Genomic DNA, 16151 nt, shown 5'->3' with positions numbered 1-16151 from the left:
ATTAATACAATTGAGCGAGTTCAGAAGTATTTCACGAAAAGAGTACTACACACCTCTGCTTGCAACAGAATATCCTACACCACCAGGCTTGAAATTTTGGGCTTGGACAACCTAGAACTACGCTGCCTATGGTCAGACTTAAGTGTAGTCCACAAAATTATCCGCTACGTCTTTCCGGTCAATGACTACTTCAGCTTCAACCACAACAATACAAGAGCACGCAACAGATACAAACTTAATGTAAACCGCTCCAAACTAGATTGCAGAAAATACAACTTCAGGAACAGAGTGTAACAACTCTGTTGTTACATCCTCAAATCCCCAAAACTTTAACCTTAAACTGTCTACTATTGACCTCACCCCATTCCTAAGAGGTCTGTAAGGGGGAGTGCATAAGCGCACCATCGTGCCTAATGTCCCTGTCCTACTGTCCCCATTTATTCATAACCATTTCATTCACACTCATTTTTATTCTTACACCTATTATCTTGTAAATGGTTGATAAATCAAATAAATAAATAAAATCTTTCCAATCAGCCTCCATGTTGTTTCCAGCGTCTTTCTCCCAACTTGGAACTGAACCATATGGATTTTCCTTCTAATAGTAAGATTACATTCTAAATCAGTGTTTTTCAACCTTGGCAACTTGAAGATGTCCAGACTTCAACTCCCAGAATTCCCCAGCCAGCATTCGCTGGCTGGGGAATTCTGGGAGTTGAAGTCCGGACATCTTCAAGTTGCCAAGGTTGAAAAACACTGTTCTAAATAACCATCTCTTGGTAAACCATAAAGTTTTCCTTGAAACACTCACACACACACACACTATATCTATCTATCTATCTATCTATCTATCTATCTATCTATCTATCTATCTATCTATCTATCTATCTATCATCTCTATCATCTATCTATCTATCTATCTATCTATCATCTATCTATCATCTATCTATCTATCTATCATCTATCATCTATCTATCTATCTATCTATCTATCTATCTATCTATCTATCTATCTATCTATCTATCTATCTATCTATCTATCATCATCTATCCACATTTGTATTTTGTCTCATGGCTCGCCAATAATAATAATAATCTGGTCAGGAGACCAGACGTTATTCTCCAAAAGCAAAAAATGTTTGGACTCTTATTTCTTCCTCAAAAAAATCTGAGAATCTTCGTTTCCTTTGGATCTAAAGTTCCCAAACTACAATTTCCAGAAATCCTTGCGCGGAGAGCCGCGTGCAAAGCTGAAACTTTTTTTAAAAAAAAATCAAAGGCGGGGCCAACCTTGGCCTCCGAAACCGTACTTCTTGAACGGCGTATCCGGGTCTTTTCCGTCCTCAACCGCTTTTAACAACCGTTGGAAGGTAAAGTCTTTCCTCATATCTTCCAACCAATCTCAGGTGAGCTCATCCCCGCAAGAGGCGGGAAACAGCGGGGTTGAGCTCAGCTGAAAAGATCCTCCCCCTCTTCTTCGTCATAGGACGGAGGAGATACATCCCGACCAATAGCAAGCCACGGCTACCGCCCATTCAAACATGCCCGTTCTCTAAAGAATTTTTCAAGTAAAGGTAAAGGAACGCCCTCCCGGAATCGTCCGCCAATAGGAGCTCGGCATTTCGGAGCCGAGCCGCGCGCGCGCTTCCCCGCCCCTCCCCGTGACAGCCAATCGGGAGCCGTCCGAGAGTAGACGCTCGTTTTTTGAATTGGGAGGTGCCGGGTGGCTCTGGGATGGTGGCTGATGCTCGGACCGCGATGGTGCCCTGAACGGTGAGGCGGCGGGAAGAGGGTGAAGCGTGGAACCGGGAGGGAAGACGCATGGCCGGGGTGGCGGGGAGAATTACAGACCCTTCTCGTAGCTCCGCGTCCGACAGCAACTCCTCCCAACAAGATGAGCCTTTCTCAGCAGGGGGGGCGGGGGGGGGGAAATTACGGCTCCCATAATCCACAGCCAGCAAGTCATGGGATCTTCTGATCTGGTTGGCCTGGAAGCCAGAAAGTGGCTTCTATGATAGGCAACGTTAAAGAGGAAATTGTCCTCCGCTCATTGCTTGGGTGCACCTGCTTAGGTTATTAAATCCGCCTGGCTAACCTGGTGGACTGGGGTTCAAATCTACCCCGTTTGGAAAGCTATAGATTGGTGTTCCAGAGTGCGAAAGGAGGGGACCTTTAATCTCTCATCTAGCTTGTTTACAAAACCCTAACCCATGTTATCGCATTAGTTACTAAATAACTTATTTACATAATATATATAGGACTTCTCAAGTGCCCATCTCCCTTCTAAAGGGATATATTATAAATATATTGTAAATACTGATGCAATATAAATATAGATATATTTATATATCGCACCTGGTACAATTTATTCAATATAATTAAACATTAAAAACCGAATATAGATTTATAATTTTGTTACAACAGTATAATAAAATATATAATACGATAGTAATTTATGGTAATTTCTATTGCTAATTTATTAAATATGTGCTGCCCAACTTGCAGTGACCCTGGGCAGTTTACGCGTTGTTTAAAAGCATTTAATAACAAGTAAAAAAAAAAAAAGATGGGCAGAAGTGACAAAACTGGATGAAGTCAAAAGAAAAAAGGGGGCTTCATTCTTTCTCTACAAAGGCTTTTCAATTTTATTTATTGGATTTATATCATGCATTTTTATTTCGTACAACTCAAGGCGGCATAAATAATGCATCTCTTTCCTGTTTATCAAAACAGGAAGGGGTTTAGGCCTTCCATAGGCATGGTAACTACTTGGGTGACTTTGGCCCAGTGGTGGGTTGCAGGCAGTACGCCCTGCTACGGGCGTACCGGAGCCTGCCTGGAGTACAGGATACCGTTCCGTTCTGGTGCTCTGGACCCCCCCCCCCCCGAGCTCCTTACCTGTGCTTTAAGCCTTTTGCGCTTCCGCGCACAGCGCGTACAGCGCCTGCATGACGCTCTGTCTAGTAGCTGGAGCGTCGCAGGCAAGTATGACGCATGCGCGCGCTGCGTGTATCCATGTGGGAACCGGTTGGAACGGAATCCGGAACCCATCGCTGCTTTGGCCCAGACCAGTAGTTTTCGACTGTGGGAAATCACATAAATAGATTTTCTCCATGTCAATCTATTCCTAACCACTGAAGGTTTTTAAGAAGAGAGTGGACTTTTGTCTGAAATGACATAGGGATTGCTGCCTGAGATGGAGATTGGACTAGAAGACCTCTAAGGTCCTTTCTAGCTCTGTTATTATGTTATTTAAATCTTCCAAAGATGCACTCAGCAGCCACTGTAACTGAGTCCACTTTGCTGCTGTTGGTTGTTCTTTTCCTATCCCCGTGATGGTGAACCTATGGCACATGTGCCAGAAGTGGCACACAGAGCCCTCTCTGGACACATGTGCTGTACTCTTCTGGTTTAAAAAACAGGCCATTTTTGGGGCTGTTTTCAGGCCAAACCATGGTCCGAAAAAAACGGCCTGAAAATAGCCTGAAAACGCCCCCCAAATAGGCATGCGCGCATCAGCCAGCTGTTGTTTGGGTTTCCGGCGCTCTGGCGCGCGCACAGGCACACACATTCACCCATATTCCAGTTTGTCACTCAGTGCCAAAAAGGTTTGCCATCACTGTCCTATCCTGCTTCTTTCAAATTCAACTTTCACCTCCAGAGAGTCATAGGGAATAACATGGTTGCACAATTCCAATGTTTGTAGGTATAGATACACCACAAATTTGAATATTTTTCCAATGCTTTCATGTCTGTTTTACCAACTGCTAATCCGTGGCATATTTCTTGACTGCTTGTAACTGTTTATGGTTGATCCTAAAACACAGAAACTATCCACCGCTTGAATATCTCCATTGTCTGCTCTAAGTCTGGTTGTTGTACCCATTTCCATTAATTTAGTCTTCTTTATATTTTGGTCCCTTTTTTACTGTTTGATTTTCATGTATATTTTATTTTTCAAATTTATGCCCATCTCACAAATCAAGTAAACTTGTGAGTGACAGCAAAGCTAAAAATAATAATTACTAAAAAGCCTTACAAACTATGAAAACACAGCTAAAGAAATAATGAGTGAAGCAGTGTGACAAGAGTCAACTCATCAGTTCCATTACCCTGAGTTTCTCAGGCTTGATGACAGAACCAGATCTTGAGGGCCCTTTGGAAAGTCAAGAATGATGGTGCGAGTCTCACCTCAGAGGAGGATGTTCCACACTAGTGCCACAGCTCAGAAAGCCCACTGCATAGGTTCCACCAAATGTACCTTTCCAATTGACAGAACTCATAGCATGCTATTTCCACTGAATCTTTCTGCATGTGGGTTTCTAGATCCTTTGCATTTTTTGCAACCGGGGTAGCATCATGATCATTATAACACAGCTTGTTGACGTTTCTTCCTCCAATTTTAAAACCATCTCCCTATCCAGTTCCCTTAATGTTGTTAGTTGCGAAGTCATGTCTGACCCATCGGGACCCCGTGGACAACGTTCCTCCAGGCCTTCCTGTCCTCTACCATCCCCTGGAGTCCATTTAAGCTCATGCTGACTGCTTCAGTGACTCCATCCAGCCACCTCATTCTCTGTCGTCCTCTTCTTCTTTTGCCCTCAATCATTCCCAGGATTAGGCTCTTCTCCAGTGAGTCCTTCCTTCTCATTAGATGGCCAAAGTATTTGAGTTTCATCTTCAGGATCTGGCCTTCTAAAGAGCAGTCAGGGTTGATCTCCTCTAGGACTGACCGGTTTGATTGCCTTGCAGTCCAAGGGACTCACAGGAGTCTTCTCCAGCACCATAGTTCAAAGGCCTCCATTCTTTGTGGCTCAGCCTTTCTTATGGTCCAACCTTCACAGCCATACATTGCAACTGGGAAAACCATAGCCTTGACTATACACACTTTTGTTGGCAGCGTGATGTCTCTGCTTTTTAGTATGCTGTCTAGATTTGCCATTTCCCTTAATATATCTTCAGCAAATAGGATGAATAAATAAGGGTAGTGTATTACAACCTTATCCCACCCATTGGACAACCTTGAGCCAGTCTGATTTTTCTTGTTCTGATGTACTGTGGCTTCTTGGCTTGTATAGAAATCTCATGAGGATAATGATACGTATGGGATTCCCATTGTTCTGAATACTTTCTGCAGTTTGATGCAATTAAAACAATCAAAAGCTTTGTATAATCAACGAAGCACGTATGGACTCTTTTTAGTATTTGGCTTTGGAAATTATCCAATGTGCAGCAATAAATGCCTCTGGTTCCTCAGCTTATTCAAATGCCTGCTTTAACTTTTGGCATGTTTCTTTCCATGTATGCTACTCCGATAGCCCAAAGTGCAAAGGATTTGCAAGCCCACATGCTGAAAGATTTAGTGGGAATAGCATGCTGTGGATTCTGTCATTTAGGAAGGTACATTTGGTGTAACCCATGCAGGGGGCCTTCTGAGCTCTGTTGATTTGCTGCCTTGAGTTGACCCAAAATAAAAGAAGAGAAAAAGTTAAGAAAATGAGAGCACTGGCTCCAATAGATACAATTCCTGGGGTTTTGTTTCACTAATCAAACATTTGTTAAGGCTTAGGGTAATTTGAAAAAACATTTTTTTTTTGTATTGTACTTTTAATATAAAAGCAATATTTTAATGGGAAGTTATCCTCCATTAGATCACTTATGCGCCTTTTTTTTTACACTGGGCAGTCCGATTATAGCTATAAAGTTGGCCTTGGGTTTAGCAACACTACTTAAAAACCACAATAAAAACTGTCCTTTTTACATTATGAAAATACTTCATTCTGAGATAGAATGATGTCTCTCAAATCTAGTTTTTAAAAGAAATTATTTGTAGCTATAGCTATACCTTCAAAATAAAAGCAATAGGCCAATTTCAGCCTTTATAAATGGATTCCTTTTTACCAGTGGACCACTCTTAAAGGGTAAATGTATGTATGTATTTAGAAAGTTAGCACCCACTCCTCTCCTAGAAGAATGAAATATTCTAGAAAATACTAAAGAGGCAGAATATTATATTTCCCTGGATGGGAAATGGAGAAACATGTTTTAAAGATAAAGCAGTTCCCCTGCCCTCAGCAGATATTTGGTGCACATTAAGACTGGGCCAGCCTATCTACAAAACAAAAGTCCTCCAGCTCCAGGCTGATGGGATTAAGACATGACCCCTCAGGACATACAAGGATTAGTCCTCTGCCTATCTGGCAACAGAACTCACCACGTGGCACCTGGGGATATTACATCACCCAGCACAGTTCAACCAAACGTATCTCAGACAAACTCCTAGGATTTGCACATGACCCCTACAACAACCAATAGGATACACGCCTTTGCACAGAAATAGGAAGCTCTAGGGCCGGGATGTCAAACTCAAGGCCCATGGGCCAGATCTGGCCTGCGGGGTGCTTAGATCTGACACAGGGTCACCCTGGAAACAGTGAAGGATTGGTCTGTGGTGCCTCTGCCAGTGAAAATGGAGCTCGGGAGCCCGTTTTCTCTGGCATAGTGCTTGGACCACCACAGGCGCCCCTGACATGAATGACATTGCCCACTCTGGCCTCCCAAGGTCAAGCACAACCCTGATGCCGGCCCTCAATGAAATCGAGTTTTACATCCCTGCTCTAGGGTAAGGCCCAAGAGAGGGTCTAAATATGTCTCTCGCCACTCCATGTAGTGAGCTACCCAGGACTTCAGACCCATGTGGTCCTGTTCACCATTACACCATCATTCCAAGCAGACCTCCATGTTTCCATTGTCTTTCCCCCTAATTGAACCCAGATGGACATTTCTTCCAACAGTATGCTTCAGAATGTTTGAGAACCTTTTTTTAGTCTCTACTAAGTCTGATTATACTCTTCCATGGAGTTGGCAAGTGATTGCCTTTGCATATCAGTGGCATGTCCTGTCTTTATTTCTGGGCTATTCTGTCAGGTCTATGGATGTTGAATTCCAGGGGGCCATATAATTTCCTTCAGCTAATTCTGGGTCATGTACATCTTTTTGGCAGCACTACAATCTCAGTAATTGTAAGTTATGAAGTTACATGTCTTGCCAGTCACGTTTAAATATCACCTTTAATTCTATCTTCCTCGTTATTTAATAGGTAATTGTTCAGCTGAGAGATTCTGCATATCTTAGGAATCCTTTTGGAGTCTCCATATTGTAATGGAGACTTGAGTGGAAACAGCAGACAGGAGCAGTAGAAATATAAAATAAGGTGGGGCGGAGGGGAGAAAGATTCTTTGATAGTGGATGTAAAGAGAAAAGCTTAATGAAATGTGAGAATCCTCAAAATTACAGTGTCACTAACAATCTTAAGCAAATTACTCTGCTTAGTGTCATATTTTTGAACTGGATGTTTCTCTTGCAGCCGTAGAAGAGAGATGCTGTTTTAACCATGACTGAAAACACTACATTCATGTCTGATACCACAAAAAGCATCTTGGCAGATTCTTCTGTTCTTGACTCAAAAATTATAGAAAATTCCAAGGAAAATGTATTCACCCGAATTGCTTCTGACAGCAGAGGTAATGTACATTTTTATTTTAGTGTATTCCTCCCCCCCACACTGTACTTTCAAACTAGTAGTTCTTTCTGTGTGTGTTTAGTGTTTGAGATGTAAACATTCAAATGCACACTTGTTTGTAATTTATTTATAATAGTAAACCAATTTCCCTAGGCTTGAAGACAATAAAAAGCATAATGTAGTCGGTCTGCCTGCAAGCTTAGCTGTTTGCATTTATTTATCGAACCGAAATGCTTCTACTTTTCTTTTTGGCATCAGAATGGAACCTTTAAGGTGCTACGAACGTCAATAAACATAATAAATAGTAACAGAAAGGCAACACCATTATATGAATCATTGCTATAGTATGTATTGCAGCCTTAGATATTAAATCATAGATACATTACTAAAAAAAATGCCCAAACTGAATTGTGTCCCCCCCCCCCTCCCCGTTAAGAGCAAACAAACTGTGGGGGGAGGATGGCTGTGTGATCTGTGAATGGATGTTTCACAAAATATTTCACTAACAAGGAGGCTTTCTCTGTTGGGGCTTCCTACTCAACAGGTAAAAGTGATAAAATCTAGAAAGATTCTGATAAATTCAATATGAAATATTACCATATTTTTCTGATTAGACGAAGCACCTGACTATAAGACACACCTAAATTTAGAAGAGGGAAAAAAAGGGTTTTGTCCTCCATGCGCCACATTTTCAGCCCTTTTAAGGATCCTTTTTTCGACCCTTTTCCAGCTTTCTACCCATTTTTTAGGCTTTGTTGGCCCTTTTTTGAGGGTTTTTTGGGGCCTGTTTTTGAGGCTTTTTGGGGCCATTTTTGAGGCTTTTCGGGCCGTTTTGGAGGCTTTTTTCAGGCTGTTTTTGAGGCTTTTTTCAGGCTGTTCCCCCCCCCCCCCAAAGGCCTGAAAAAAAGCCTCAAAAATGGTCCGAAAAAGGCCTGGAAACGGGCCAAAGAAGGCCTGAAAACAGGGCATGCAGAGGCCAAAAAAAATGGCGGTGCTTTGGCAATATTCAGTCCATAAGACACACAGACATTTTCACCCTCTTTTGGGGGACAAAAAGGTGTGTCTTATAGTCCGAAAAAATATGGTAAATACATTTTACAAGTCTCAATCCTTCTTGGAACAATCTCACCAGTACCTAGTTTGGGTAATGAAACCTCTGCAAGAAAACAACCAAGTTCCAAGAGCACGAGGACCCCTAATCTCTCCAGTTCAGGAGAGGATTGGAGGCCTCACACTTAACCACCGGGTAGATAAGATACCACCTGCTCAGGCCTTACCCCAAGAATAGCTCAAACAAGGAACACAGCTTTCTGGTTCTGGTGATATCTGAAGCTGGCAGTTCAGGCCAACAAGAGAAGTTGTTCTCCAAGCCGCCTGTCAATCCCAGGAAGCCCGGCTGGAGTGGGTTATTTTCCCCCCTGTGGTACTGACAACAATATCCTGCAAGAGAGGACAACCACTGCAGAGAGAAGCCCAACTCGACCTTCTGCAAAGACCTACCTTGGATCGTCGCATGATCTTGGGACATAATCATAAATATGAACCAGTTGCCAAGCATCTGAATTTTGATCACATAACCATGGGGATGCTGCAAAGGTTGTAACTCTGAAAAATTGTCATATGTCATATTTTTCAGTGCCGTTGTAACTTTGAACGGTTGCTAAATGAACTGTCGTAAGTCAAAGATTACCTGTAGTTCGTTTGCTCCTTATGCAAATTGTTTAACTGTACACCAGCTAGGACAGCGATGGCGAACCCTTTTGGGCTCCCCTGCCAAAAGCGGGGGGAGTGCAAGGGGGTCGTACGCAGGCGTGCCATACGCATAATGCTATGCGTGCAACCCCCCCCGTTGCGCATGCACGCAAATACGCCCTGTGCATGCGTGTGACCCCTCCCATTTGGCCTGCGATAGACCCGTTTTTCACCCTCCCCAGGCTCGAGAAGCTTTCAAGAAGCTTGAGGAGGGTGAAAACAGCCTTCCCCACCCTCCCCAGGCTCTTTGCTGTCTCTCGGACTGCACTGGGGGAGAAGCATTTGCAATCGGTGTCTGCCCCGCCCACCTCCCCCACGGCAGCTTCTCCTTCTTCTGGCTGCTCCAGCATCCCAGCCAGAAGCAGCACTGTGACAGCCGCTGGGGGTGAGGGGGCGGCGGTGGCAAGCATGGGCAAGGGTTTCCCTCCCTCCCCACACGAGCGGGCTGCTGCACGGCTCTAGCCCGCGGCTCTAATGAAGATCTGAAGTCCGGAGTGCTGCTACTTTCAGCCGGGATATATTCTGCCAGACCCTTGGCGGCGTCTTTATGTGGGCAGCTCGCCTCCCTGCCAGCAGCTCATCCAGCGTCCCAGCTGGAAGCAGCAGCGCAACAGTCGCCGTTACCAGGGGCGAAGGGGTGGCGGTGGAGAGAACGGGCGACCACTGCCCCTTCATCCTTTTCCCAACAGCGGCTGTTGCGCTTCTGCTTCCAGCCTGGATGCTGGCGGACGAGCTGCTGGCGGAGAGGTAAGCTACCCGCATAAAGACACCACCGAGATCATTTTCCTAGTATGCGCATGCGCACCGGGCAGCTCCACTTCTGCTTTCTGGCACGCCAATGCGTGTCAAGACCAGCTGGCTGCTGTGCCTGAACCCGGAAGAGGAACTGTTGATGGCTCCGCGTGCCATAGGTTCGCCATCACGGAGCTAGGAGAACTCTGGTAATCCCTTTCCATGAACAAAAGACTTAGGAGAAAAGCCTCTGTACGTCACCTCATGGTAACAACCAAGCAGCATGGTTTACTTCAGTGTGAGAACCTAGCCTGCAAAGTATTGGCAGGAGTGTGCATCCTGCAGGTTTCCAGAACTGAATTTCAGTATAAGGCAGGCTTATATCATGGATTGGTCTTGTGCCCCACTTGTTTCTGAATTGGGAGGCTGAAATCCTCCAATTCCTTAACCATTTTCCAGCCGGATTATACCCTAGTGTGTTGTTCGTGGAATTGCTCAAAGAGCTGAAGAAGGTTCTTGGATGATTTCCAAGAAGAGTTGAAGAGTTAAAAAAAAAAATCCCAAGAAGTTCAAGAAGAGTTCCAAGAAGTTCAAAGAGCTGAAGAAGCTTCTTGGATGAGGAGCGAAACTTTTTCAAGGAAAAAGCAAGTTGCTTGTTGGAAAAGCACCTTTGATTTCTTTTTCATGGGTTGTTTCCTTAATTCGTTGAAAATGTAAAGCATCCTGGCATTACCTAATACTGTTTTATATGAAAGTGACCAACGGCTCATGTAACCCACTGTCTATGTGGAGTATGATGGCTCTTCTGATGGCTTACTTTTAACGTCTAGAGCAGTCTGCACCCAATTGGTTAAAACGTTGTCTGCAAGAATATCATTTCTGCTCTGGGAACAAATTTTCGGGAAACTTTGGATACAGGGATTTTGTTTCTGGGATATACTGTATATATATGAATCGTACGTATATGAATCATCTGCTTTTTTCAGTTTCTTTTCTTTCTTTTGGAGAAGGATGATAAATTCCTTTAACCCTTGAAGTTTTCTTTAGGCTGATTGTTTCCTCCCTTTCCCAACAGAGGAAATACCCCCGGTTGAAATCAAGGTGATTTTAGTTCAGGAAGCTGCAAGATGTGAAAAACTCACAACAGCCTTAGAGGTTTGTGAATTTCTTTGTTGATATAGTAAAATCTCACTGCATCTGGAACTCTGATTTACTGTGTCGTTCTCATACTGAAGTTCTCCTTTCCTATAGAGCAGTGATGAGTAACCTTTTTGTCATCACGTGCCAAAAGTGTGCGCAATAGTGCGACCTCTCGCGCCCATAATGTAATGCGTGCACAACCCCCTATGCTCCCCCACACATGCTCCTTACCCGGCCATTTTTGGTTTCCAAGTTGGTACAGGCTTTCCAGGCCCAAAATGGGGCACGGGGGCGCTACGCTGGTGCCTCCTGTGCATTCACACTCTCTCCACTTGCGTATGTGCGGCAGAGACCCAAAGACTGGCGGGAGGCGCACATTCACTGTGGAGCTGGACTGGGGGCGACGGCTGGGTTTGCCATCACGGCTATAGAGCTTTTAAGACAATGGAAGTTTCATTTTTAAAATAATGAAAACTTTCTAGTGAACTAGAAGAAAACTAATAAAAAGTATCATCCATATGGTATTTTGGGAAAAGGGTGTCTCTGCATGTTGCACTACCGTATTTCCCCGAAAATAAGACAGGGTCTTTTTTTCTTTTGACCTCTGAAATAAGTACTTGACCTTATTTTCGGGGAGGTCTTATTATTTTTGAGGTGCAGGAGGCAGCAAACGTGGTAACCTCATGGATTCTGCTGTGCTGCAATATTTTCGGGGCGGGCTTATTTTCTGGGGAGGGCATATTTTAGTGCATGCGCTCAAAAGCCCAATTGGGCTTCTTATCCAGGGAAGTCTTATTTTGGGGGAAACAGTATTTGGGATTGGAATAGAGAGAGGGAAGCCACTGCTATCAAAACTTAGTAGAAGGGTAAATGAAAGGACCTGGTAGAAGTGAATGGTACCCTGTGGAAGCAGGTGAAGAAAAGAACCAATCTGCTTTGAAAATTCTCACATGCCTGCTTTGGTTTCAGGTTTGATGAAACCGATTGTAAAAATTAACGAGGCTGATACTGAGAATGCAGAATTTAAATTAGATAAGTCTTGTCTCTATTTGGAAAAAAGAATCAGTCATGTTTGTTTGTCCCAGTGTTCAGCACTCTGAAGCCTAGTTCTTTCTTTATGGGAACAACATAAAAAAACCTACAGGAGCCATGAAGACACAGTGGTAAGAAAACAGTATTGCAGGCTTCTTCTGCATTCCTACTGTCAGGAGTTTGATCCTGACCAGCTCAAAGTTGACTCAGCCTTCCATCCTTCCGAGGCCGGTAAAATGAGAACCCAGATTGTCGGGGCAATATGCTGATGCTGTAAACCACTTAGAGAGGGCTGTAAAGCACTATGAAGCCATATATAACTCTCTTAAGTTATTGGTATTGCTACACACATGTTACTTACAAATATCTATCTATCTTGAAACAATGCAGGATATTAAAGTGCCCTACCTAAAGATGGAATCTATGAAAACGTGGGATGATTCTGAATCGCTGGAGGTTGAGGCTGTCTTTGTAATATCAGACTTTGAAGAACCCATTTTTAGTCACTTGAACAAGGCAGACTGCCGGATCCTTGGGCCCCCAGTGGTATTTCAGTGTGCTAAAAAAGGCGAGGTAAGAAAACAATAAAAGCGACATGGAAAATTGCTTCCTTTTAAAGTATATATTGGATATATCTTCTGAATGGAGTTGATGACTTCTCCTGTCATTCAATTTAAAAAAAAAATTCTTTACTTGCATGTGCTGCTATTCTTATCAGAAGCTTATTTAAAGTAATTTACGCAAAAGCAGTAATAGCAAAACTACGCTAAAACTTCCAGCATGGAAATTATAATGAACTCTAGCAAGTCATCAAAGAACTGAATAGACCTCGGTATGGATTGGTTCGAAAATCATTTATGAAAAATGATAATGTCTCCAAATGTCTAATAACAACATGAGCTTTGAGAGATATTTAGTAACTTTGCTGCTGGGGCTGTGCGAATTGAATGTAATTTGCTGCAGTGAAGTCCTTGCTCTGCAGTGTGTCAGTACGATTCATCTTTTTGGGGTGTGTGGGAAACACACATTTCACTTTGAGATGCTTCATGCCATACAAAACACCTTCTCTGCTAGCTTTCTATAGGTAGCGATGGGCTTCTGAGGACATGCTATTATATTGCATCCCTCGAGGCTTCATTCTTCCCAGTATTTTGCAGCATTGAAGTGAACCTGCTGGGAGAGATCATTAGGGGTATGGAATTGGGTGCTGTCAATTGGCTGATGACACTCAATGCATTTCTCTCTGAAATCTTCAGATAATGGCATGGTACCCCGAATGCTTGGCTTACGCCAGTAATGGACTAGGTGAGAGATATTAAAATGAAATTGAATCCAAGCAAGATGATGTATATTGTCAGGAGTCACAAGGATAGATTTTCCCTGTTCGGAATAAGGTCCTTTTTTTGTTGTTGTTGCTGTGAAATCTTTTGAGCTTGGGAACAATTTTTGTCGGCTTTGGTTGAAATAGCAACTTTGTCTTTTACTGGAAGAAAAGGACCTTAACATGGTGGGGCGTATGCTGCTAACTTCTCCCTTTCACTTTATCAGATGCTTTCCATGGACTGTATATTCTGATCTAGGCTTCTCAAGAGCATGGAGCAAACTTCTTGCCCAACAAAAAAACCTTGTATTAATGTGAATTATGCTCATTCACATCCAGCAAATGGATCCTCAAGGGAGGATTTGCAGTCACAGACCTTATCTGGCGTAGAGAGCTGCCAGGCCGATATCTGCAAAACTTGGCAAGGAGTCTTGGAGAATCACGAACTAATTAAGCGAACTAATTGTCTCCTGCAAACTCCATTCCCCTTTCGCTCCTCTTTTATTTCCTCTGGGAGGGCTCATTCATTATCTACCTGTGGCCTTACTCCCAAGTCGACCCTTGTTCTTTAGCTGTTCCCTTCGTCTAGAAACTCTGTGCATGCGCACACTGGGAACAGGCTCCAGCTGTTTGTCTGCCTCACTGTTGTCTGCTTTTGAAGGGAGCTGATAGCCGGCATACGGCTCTGCCCCCCTCTCTGCCTCTGACACAGAGCCCTTATCAGAACCTTCCTCAGACTCCAGGAGTGGTCCATGTTCCTCCCCAACCTCCTCACTGTCCGAATCTGCTGCCAACTCCGCTGGCCCTTCGCGGCCACAACTCTGTCCTTGAGTCTAGCCTGGAACTGGCAATTGATGCAAACCTCAACAGCTGGTTTGTCCTCGGGAAAAGCAAATCAAGCCAAATCAGACATCCGCTAAAAAGTTGGCACTGACTGTCCCTTTCTTTCCTTGTGAAATACAAAGCCCTCATTATCTTTTAAATACTGTGTGGCTTGGATCCAGCCTATTTGAGGGAATCCCGTGGTCTTGTGACAGCCTCGGATTAAAACTTCTCAGGGTTTTTTGGAATGCATCCCAAGAGTCAAGGGGCATACAAGTCTTGTGGCTGTTATTAGTATTAGTATCATCCCTTCTCAATTCAGAGTCCTATTTTCTTAAGGCCCTGCAATTGCACTATATTAAAGAGGCCCTTGATTGTGGTTTTTGGTTAAATATAACAATGAAAATTTTGGAAATAATGTTAATTAGATTCTTTTTCAGCCTCTACCCATCACGTGTCGTCCACTGTACTGCACAAATATGGTGAATCTTGTATTATGCTTTACAGGATTCAGGAAGAAAGATGAACTGGTAAGAATATTTTCTTTCTACAAATGTTTATGAATATGGTTGTTGTGTTGAAAATTGCAATATTAGTTAATATTTGGACATCAACTTTAAGCTTGGCCTTATCTGGTATTAGAATAGAACTTCAGAATTTAGATACAGAGTACCTCTGAGTCCTTCATTAGATTGACCTGATATAATACATTCATTTGAAATGAACAAAAAAGTAATTTGTTGACTATTAATATTGTGTTGGACTTACACCAGGCAAACATGGACTTTAAATTCCATTCAGATTTTACAATTCAATTAATAATATCCATTAGACAGATTATAGCAGGGTTAACTTTACATATAATGACAAGTGATTTGTTTTGAGTTTGGCTTTAATATATTTGTGTACTTGGCAATTGTGGGTTGTAAAGCATTGTTTGTATAAATCAAACCAATTTATAATTTAGTCTAACTGTCGCTTAAGAAGCCAGCGTTTAAAGTGATGTAGGAATTCAAACTGAATGTGTACAGTTGTTGTGATGCTTAAATTTATCTAGGTAAACCAGCAAGATAAATTACTTTGGAGTATAAATGACATTCTTGCTTTGTCCAGCAGCAATTTTATTTAAAACCTGCTCAACCGTGCTCCAATTTTGCTTTTAGGTTAAACTGGTGACCCTGGTTCATCATATGGGAGGGATTATTCGGCGGGACTTCAGCTCTAAAGTTACACATCTAGTAGCTAACTCCACACAAGGAGACAAATTCCGAGTAAGTAAATTTCAAATTTCCGTTAAGGGTTTAAGTGTAGATTTGTTTTTTTACAGATCAGTATATTTGGTTAATTGCGAACAACAACAAACAAAACAATTTAAAAAAACATACTTTTCAGAGTATAAAACGCACTCCCCCCCCTAAAAGTGGGTGAAAATTATGGTGCATCTTACACACCAAATGTTGCTGAAGCCCCGCCCGCCCACCCACTAGCCCCCACCCTTCGGCTGTTTTGGGCCTTCGCGCGTTGCATTTTCGGCCTCCGCGCATCGCATTTTTGGCTGGTTCCCGGCGGCGGGGATTGGCGGCAATGAATGGGCTGTGGTGCCAAACGGGCTGCGGCGGTGGTGAATGGGCCACTGCGTCGCCAAACAGGCAGCAGCAAACAGGCAGTGGCAAACTGATGGCGGCAAGTGGACCATGGCAGTGATGAATGGGCCATGATAAACAGGCCAGTTGAATGCTGGGAGGCAAAGGCAGATTTTTTTTCTTGTTTTCCTCCCCCTTCTTATAGTCCGGAGCGTCTTATACTCCGAAAAATACGGTATACATTCAAG

The 16151-nt window shown here is 43.2% G+C and overlaps 1 protein-coding gene across 4 annotated transcripts in view; it reads left to right on the top strand.

Annotated features, from left to right (window-relative positions):
* Positions 1–1625: 1625 nt before the first annotated feature.
* The window catches only part of ECT2 (epithelial cell transforming 2), a 61809-nt gene continuing 47283 nt past the window's right edge, over positions 1626–16151 (top strand). Inside the window, exons 1-6 of one of the 4 annotated variants that reach the window (XM_081953451.1) lie at positions 1626–1772; positions 7366–7522; positions 11081–11160; positions 12568–12750; positions 14761–14850; positions 15484–15591. In XM_081953451.1, the coding sequence (XP_081809577.1) occupies positions 7393–7522; positions 11081–11160; positions 12568–12750; positions 14761–14850; positions 15484–15591 (591 nt within the window). In that variant the 5' untranslated portion in view covers positions 1626–1772; positions 7366–7392. The remainder of the gene's footprint in view (positions 1773–7365; positions 7523–11080; positions 11161–12567; positions 12751–14760; positions 14851–15483; positions 15592–16151) is intronic. The other 3 variants (XM_081953449.1, XM_081953452.1, XM_081953450.1) reach the window with 3 other exon arrangements.

Source organism: Natrix helvetica, assembly GCF_964273705.1.
Source record: "Natrix helvetica genome assembly, chromosome: 5".
In the NCBI taxonomy this organism is placed as follows: Eukaryota; Metazoa; Chordata; class Lepidosauria; order Squamata; family Natricidae; genus Natrix; species Natrix helvetica.
This window is presented reverse-complemented; position numbering and strand designations above follow the sequence as displayed.